The sequence below is a fragment of the Medicago sativa genome, chromosome 1 (assembly GCF_051527215.1).
Source record: "Medicago sativa cultivar Bolivia chromosome 1, Bolivia_mono, whole genome shotgun sequence".
In the NCBI taxonomy this organism is placed as follows: Eukaryota; Viridiplantae; Streptophyta; class Magnoliopsida; order Fabales; family Fabaceae; genus Medicago; species Medicago sativa.
The window spans coordinates 80890826-80898949 of NC_140749.1; the positions used below are offsets into that span (position 1 = coordinate 80890826).

The following is an 8124-nucleotide window of genomic DNA, read 5'->3' on the forward strand; positions in this document are numbered from 1 at the left end:
AGATGCCAACAATTCTTTTATAAAAGAATGCTTAGTCTAGACATGGACTTCAAGAAGGCAACTTTAGCATGAAAAAAATTATAATTTTACTCTAACTAGAACGGGGATATACTATTTTTTTAGTGAAGAAATATATGATCAATATCATTAGAACAGTATTTAAATGAGAGAAGTTGGTATACTATTTTTCATTCTTTGGATGATAAGTTTGAAGAATTTTTTTATAATGAAGAGATTTCATGAAGTATGTTATCAAAACTAAATTAAGAAAATTTCAAGTATCATATTTTTTTTTGGTTACCAAATTTCAAGTATCATATAAAAACTAAGATTCTGAATTTCCTTTCTTACACTATACAATGTGAAATTGGTCCTTACAACTCTTTTAAATTATGCAAGTTGGTTATATAATTTTTAAAAAACTTGCGAATTGGTACCTATAAATTTCCAAAAAAAAATGATCCCTATAAAGGTTCAAAGTGGCCAAATTGGTCCTTAAAATTTTAAGATTTTCAATAGATTCTTATTTTCATATTGTCTCCGTGAGCATAACTCAATTGACAGGGATATGACGTGATATATGTAGAGGCCTTTGACTCCCCACTTATTCACTTAAAAAATGTGAAGTTCTAACTACTAGTACTAGGCTACTACTTGACAAAAAAAATCCCTATTTTCATGTTTTAAAATTTCAAATTTGGTCGAAATCTTTTATAATTATCATTTTGGATCACTTTTCAATTTTCATTATATATTTATACGTTTACCTCAAAAGGGTTTGGATCCCCTCCAGTCACATGAGAGTCCAGTGAAATTTAGTCCATTAATAATTAATGCATGTGAGAATTTTAAATGTTGAGAATAAGAGAGAGAAGACAATTAGTGGTGCAGATTGTGTCACTGCAGAAGACTGGAGAGATTTTTACTGGAGGAAATTAGAAATGAAGAAAACTCAACCAAAACATTTGAATTGACAAGAATTCTATAGCCCATTTACTTTGTAATAACATTTTTTATTTCTATTTTATAAAATTTGTGTTTATTTTACTAGTCAACAATGTCATTGTAATGGAGAGGAGATAAAATACCAGTTAAAAAACACACATGTCAAAAAATAACGAAAATAAATTTTTGACATTTTCATTGTTTTAAAAAATGCAATACAATTTGTTATTTACTTCAATATATTTTTTTTAACAAATAAAACTAACACAAATTTTACAAAATAAGTTAGAAAATAAACGTTGAAAAAATGGGAGGTGTGGATAGTAACTTCCACATGATTTTTTTTTTTTGTTGTAAAACTAAGCCCAAGAAGTGTATATAGAGATTAGAGAGAGTTGAGTTCTTTTTACAGAGTCTTCTCTTCGTCAACTTCACCATCAATGGTCGCCATGGAACAACCTCTGCTCACAATCGCACTCCTCTTTCTCTTCCTTCACTTCTCCATTCTTGTTAATTCATCTCCTTCTCAACACCTTCAGATCATCAATGCCGAACGCAGAGTAATTAACTAACCTTTCTTCTTCTTCTATCCATTTCCACATCAATTTTCATTTCTTCGTTCCGTAATAAAGGAACCTCTTTTGGATTTAGATCTGTGAACAAAGACGAAAAAATTTCAACTTTGGAAATGGGTATATTGTATAGATCATATATTCGTGCATAATTTTGTTTGTGATTTTTTTTTTTTGAGGAGTACACTGTGTATCTTAAAAGGGTATTTTGGGTTTAATTCAAATTGTGTGACTAATATGCTAATGATTTCATGCAGATTGATCTGAATTCTCACATAATTAAGGTGTACTTGACATTGAAGGTAACACAACTTCTACACTGTTACTCTTTTGAGAGTAACTCAATCTTTGATAGCATTAGCTTATGCATAATAGTATTTTTGATTACTCTATTTAAAATGTTGTTGATGAAATATCTATCTGTAAAATTAGGATTGAATTGGGAAACAATTAGAAGAAAATGTATTTAAGTAATTATAGCACTTTTGAACAAAGTTGGGTGAGAAAGGTACCAATTTATTACAAAAGAAAAAAAAAAAAAATTGATGGACTAACTTGTTTACTGACATAAAAGACCAATTTGAATCTAATAAAACTATGTATTTGACCTATAACTAACGAAGTTACTTATGAAGAGAAAAACAATTCATTCAGTGTGTAAGGAATGTATGTATGGATGTTCTCTCCTTCTTGGAGGACGTGGAGATTCTTTGTCTGTATGGAGTGGAGATGGAGAGGAATCATCGTTCCATGCCTTGTTTTCTACTGAGTAAGAAAACTCTTCCTACAGAGTTGGAATGGAATGGCCATTCCTTGGGGCAGGGGCAGAATATTCGTGTGGGGGGGGGAGACCAAACTAAACATATATAACATGAAAGGGCTGTCCGACAATTCAATCAACTTTATTAGGAATATCAACTAAGTATATGACTGAGTACGTGAGAAAAGCACAAATTTGGGGGGGGGGGGGGGGGGGGGGGGATGACACCCATGTTCCTTTCCCCTAGGCTCTGCTACTGAACATTCCATGTGTGCTCCAGTTTATTGAACTTCGTAAACCAACAAATCAGTATTTGTTTTGGCCAAACTTTTCTCTTAAATTTAGTTTTTGTTTTCTTTCTTTTCAATGAGTTTAACTGTTAAAACATCTACTACAATTAGGGAGATCTTGTGTTTCATAGAGCTTTCATTTCAGGTTGAAAACTCAGGCACTACTCCTGCTTCAGAAGTACATCTTGCTTTTTCACCTGCTGAAGCCGAACATCTAGCAGTACTCAAAGCTGCCGCAACTACTGGGAAGAGGAAGAAGAAGACTTATGTTCCGCTTGATGTTAAATCTGCTGAGATACCTGATGGACCAAATGGATCTAAATTTTTCCCTGTAACCTTGTTAACTCCACTGAGTAAAGGTGGAACGACAACAATTGAGGTGCTTTACATATTAACACATTCCCTGGAACCTTTCCCGGTAGAAATAAGTCAATCAGAGTCGCAGTTGGTTTATTTCCGTGATAGTGCAATATTATTGTCTCCCTATCATGTCAAGCAACAAACAACTTTCATTAAGACACCAACCGCTCGGGTAGAATCATTCACAGTAGTGGAGCCCACTAAACGTGCTGGTACAGAGCTGAAATATGGGCCATATGACGAGAAGACACCGTATTCATATTCTCCTGTACTTGTTCATTTTGAGAATAACAATCCCTTTGCCGTTGTTGAGGAGCTAGAACGTGAAATTGAAATATCTCATTGGGGAAGCCTACAAATCACAGAGCGATATAAGCTGGTTCATGCTGGTGCTAGACACAAAGGTGTTTTTTCAAGGTATATTTGCTATCTCTTGCCCATTCTTCTCAGTGCTCCATACCTTCATTTTGTTCTTTGAGGAACAACATGCGTAACTGTATTAAAAAAAAATTACTTACATTGCAAAATGATCTCTTCAGCACCTTGAAGTAGTTGGAGTTTTAGATATTTGGCGGCATGCCCCGCCTTTCGATATATTTATTTGCTAGTTGTGTGGATGTTTTTCTTATGTGTACTCTAATTCATCAATAGATGTATGATCAAAATTGTGCTTCATTGCAACTTGGAATGAAACATGTAGGGTTTTGCAACATTTGGTGGCAAAATAGATCAATCGTTCTTTTTAAAGTAGTTAATAGCAGAAAAGGATCATTCTACAATACGTTCTCCAGTTTTAGTTATTACTCTTGTATTAGGACTGTCATGATTTGGAAAAGGCCTAGGCTTTGACTTAAGCTTTTCCAATGGACCAGCTGAGTTAAGGTTAATAAAACATTGGCTAGCATATAGCATCTCTTGGTTTATGTATAATCTTGAAATTCTTCTGAATTTATTGTAATATTTTTTCATTTCATCTGAAATTTCTTTTATCATGTATAATTGGGGTTTTCTCTATTGACAGGGTTGAATATCAAACTAGATCAGGTGCTAGTGGTGTTGCTTCATTTAAACATCTTCTTGCAAAACTACCCCCTAGGGTTCACTCAGTATACTACCGGGATGAAATAGGCAATATTTCTTCTTCACATTTACGCACAGATTTTCTAAAGGTGAGATATATCATTTGGGGTTTAAAATAACATGCCTTTTCTCACACCTCCCACCTGACTTTAGTTTAGTCGTTCAAATTCACTTGCATCTCTTTCTTGAACATCACATGCACCTTTTCTTTTCTTTTTCTCCCTTTTTTCTTTTGGGACCAATAGCACTTTCTAAAGATTAATGTCATTCTTGTTAACATGAGTGTAATCTTTATTTGATTTATGGCTATGTACTGTTGGATGTCATTGACACTGACCACACCATAGTGAGCCGATAAAAGCAGATGTACGGAAGTGATGATTTCTTGTAGTTTCTGCATGGCATGTTTCTATGTTAATGAAATGTTTTGAGGGGAAATATTATACTACTAGTTTAGAGTTCACCAAAAGGAAGGACAATAGTCTTGGAGTCTTGACAAACAAAATGATGCATCTTACATATTCTATATTTTATTCCGTCAGCCTTTCTGATGTCATACTTCTTTACATGTTTATTAATTGCAGTCAGAACTTGAATTTGAACCTCGTTATCCTCTATTTGGAGGCTGGAAATCCACCTTTCTTCTTGGTTATGGACTACCATTACAAGACTTCCTTTTTGAGTCTCCAGATGGCAGAAGATACCTCAACTTTACTTATGGTTGCCCTCTTGCTCAGACGGTGGTTGACAAGTTGATTATAAAAGTGGGTTTGATTTGCATTGTTATTGTTGCCCTTTGGTTTTGCATGCAATAATGGAGGCTAAGTTTATCTTTTTGAATCATTTAATTTAGGTTGTGCTTCCAGAGGGGTCCAAAGATCCTGCAGCCGTGATTCCTTTTCAAGTAGATCAACATCTAGAGGTAATGATTTTTTTAGGATAATACTGCTTATTCAACACTGCCTTTGTTTCAACTGCACAAATTGCATTTGTAGCTTTATCAGTGTTTAAATGAAAGGGAAGTGTTTAGAGGGATTGATCAAACTTAGATGGAGTCACAGATGCAGTCATGACTTAACAACTGTGTCATAGCATTTCTCTTTGTTTAATGAGGAGGGACCAAGTATAAGCTTATATATTCTCTGTATGTATCAAAACATTTGCCAAGTAGTCACCATATCTTTCATTTTTCCCCTCCTAATAATGAAAGAGAAAAATGTAGAGCTCTGTTCATAGAATGAAGAATACTGTCAGAGAGAGTATCAGAACAAAAGAAAGAAGTAACCTTTTCATGATAGTGGGTTTCAGTCACATTTTATATTCCTAAAGGTGATATCCCCGAAGAGATGTCATAGAAACTTTTTTTTCCCTTCAAATTAATTGTAAAATATTCAGGATATGACCATCTTTTTGGCTTATGGGGAATTCACTGCCACTGCTTCCACCCCTTGAGTGCTGTTCTTGCTGTGTATTAACGTATTTGTTGGTAGATGAAACCATTTGTTAGTGAAACTGTGAAAGAACCTGGGGTCAACACAGTCAATTGTTAGGCACCCAAGATATTTAGTTTTGACTAGATATGACAATTGTGAGCGAATTGATGCAATTAAGTCTTACATTGAGTCTGCAACTCTGCATCAAATTACTATTTCTAGGTAGCTGCAAAAGGGCTTCACCTAAGATTATTCCTCATGAAAATGCATTTCTATGACAAATCATTGTAGCCGTCCTTAATATGGTAATGCTGATCTTGAAAAGATCACTCATCTTTCAGAAAGAAAAAAAACACTTTTAATATTTTTTAGGAGTTAGAATCTGAAAAGAATTGTTTCAATTAATGTTAGAATGTCTTGTTGAAGACTTCTTGGAAATATTAGAATCTGGAAAAAAAGGCATTCTGATTACTTTTAGGAGCAGCTTCTAAGAAAACCTGCAGTTGCATCTGCTTTTGAAAATCAAAAGTGGTTTGTTGTATCATCTGTTTTATGTCCAAGAAATGGTATACAACAATATTAGTTTGAGAGGAGTTTCGATTGTTCAGAATTACAGATAAACACTGCTACCAACTATCTATTGAGAAAAGATAAAAAGTGGTTTAGTTAATTTGTAATCTTTGATTGGGGAAAAGTAATGTTTAAATCATATACCAGATTTCCGCGATATATTTTCTTTTTCTTTTCTGGGTGTACTTGCTTTTGCTAATGCTGAATTTCACTTGTTATCTTTATAGCATAGTAAAATCTGCGATTAAAGTGGTTTTATGTTTGAACTTTTGCAGACTAAGTATTCATACCTTGACATTGTGGGAAGGACTGTGGTGGTTTTGGAGAAGAGAAATGTTGTTCCTGAGCATAACATCCCTTTCCAGGTATCAACCAAGTCCAAGCTTTTATAAAGTTGGTTTTGAATGTACGCAAAAATGCTGTTTATTTGTATGTCATGATGTGATTGAAATTCTCGAGTTATAGAATGCTCATGATACCCTTTTTATCATTTATTTAAAAGAGTAAATTCTTAATGATAATAAATGTGACCTTTAAGCTGTGTCAGATGTATGCAAATGGATGGAGGTCTAATCGCAGTCAGAAATTTATCCTGTTTGACAATATTATGGCTTTGTTTTCGCTTGTGGTTTTAGACAAAACTTTACAAATCATTGTTTGGTAAAAAAAATCTATAGGTGTTTTTTTTCTCTGCTTTTCATTGTATTATTTCTCCCCTCGAAAATATACCCGAGTGACACAATGCTTTTGTAGAGTTCTAAAGAAATCTCAAATAAATTGTAACTTATTTTCTACTTCCACTCTATTTAATTTTGTCTAATCTGTTACTTTCTGACATGTTTGGCTTTAGATTATTGTTTACTAGCATGCCTTAAAACATAAAGCAATTTCAAATGTGCCATTATGACATTTTATTCTTCTATCATTGTTCTTCAATGTTTCACCATATTCTACTTTGTAACAAAGGTTTGCGTATAAATTTACTTCGAACTTTGATTTATTTATAGAAGCTGAAAAAGAAAATTGACACACTAAAGTACAGACTTTGCTATCCAAAACTACTAATATAACATACTTCTTTTCGTGCTACGAAATCATGTATTTATTATTCAAGATATATGTGCATACAACTTGTCAAAGCTAAGTCAATGTTTACTAGTTTAATTCCTATCTATAAACAATTTCCTTCTCTAGACTATGCTCTAACCATCATTTTGTTGTTGGGTAGGTGTACTACAATTTTAACCCCATATTCATGCTTGCTGAGCCATTGATGCTAGCATCTGTATTTTTTCTGCTTTTTGCGGCTTCTGTGACTTATTTACATATGGATCTTTCCATACGCAAGTCATGAACAACTAGCTAGTTTTCTTAAAGGTATGTGTTAAATCCTCACTCTAACTTCTTTTTTTTAATTATTAAAATAATCCCTCTTGGCAATTCAAAACTTTTTGCTTGTTTGGCAGGCGACACGGGACTGAGCAGATCGAACATTTTGGCAATATTGTATGGAGTTTAGCAGCTATAGTTTTACTTGTTTGTATGATTTTCCCCTGGCAATTTAATCTTATGTCATGATTCTAAACTAGCATTGAAGCATTACTTACATTTAAGAAACATAGGATGTGTTAGTGTGGTTATCATTATAGAGGCAGATGTAAGAAGCTTACAGGATCTTCCTTTCGAGGTATTAGAAATGTTTTAATTTTATACTTGGTAATCAATATACAATCTAAAATAAAAAAGAAAGAAAAGAAAAAAATCTCTTTTATGATCTTCTCTCTTTGCCATGCTGCTTTCCTGACTCCCACTTAGTCACGCAGATTGGCCATCGACAAAGAGAGTTGCGCCTAGGGGCAATTTGGTGCCATGGCATTGGAATTGGTACCTTAGCATCTACTTTGTCTCATTCATTAGCCATTAGTACGTAAGGAAAATTAAACCGTGCCTAGACAAGCAAGAGGGCACGTGAACCAATTATGGTTTCCTAAAACAAACACTGCGTTAGGAGCCTTCAACCAACAATATGAATTAATTTTAACTTTTTCGAGCAGTTGATTCATCGAATTCGCTTCATTATTAAACAACATATTATTGCGTTCAGTCCACATAAT

At 33.7% G+C, this 8124-nt stretch overlaps 1 protein-coding gene across 1 annotated transcript; it reads left to right on the forward strand.

Annotated features, from left to right (window-relative positions):
- The first annotated feature begins 1353 nt into the window (after nt 1–1353).
- LOC146958019 (Ribophorin I) lies at nt 1354–7720 on the forward strand. The gene is made up of 9 exons (XM_085739686.1): nt 1354–1505; nt 1775–1819; nt 2713–3344; nt 3949–4096; nt 4592–4771; nt 4861–4929; nt 6286–6375; nt 7239–7387; nt 7477–7720. The coding sequence occupies exons 1-8, from the start codon at nt 1386–1388 to the stop codon at nt 7362–7364; spliced, it is 1410 nt and encodes a 469-aa protein (XP_085595812.1). The 5' UTR covers nt 1354–1385; the 3' UTR covers nt 7365–7387; nt 7477–7720.
- Nucleotides 7721–8124: the final 404 nt, after the last annotated feature.

Bases quoted from the DNA above. Each gene is read 5' to 3' on its own strand.
- LOC146958019 (XM_085739686.1), top strand. From the start codon at position 1,386: ATGGTCGCCATGGAACAACCTCTGCTCACAATCGCACTCCTCTTTCTC. The intron at 3,345-3,948 runs GTATATTTGCTA...CTCTATTGACAG, and splicing joins CACAAAGGTGTTTTTTCAAG to GGTTGAATATCAAACTAGAT. The intron at 6,376-7,238 runs GTATCAACCAAG...GTTGTTGGGTAG, and splicing joins AGCATAACATCCCTTTCCAG to GTGTACTACAATTTTAACCC.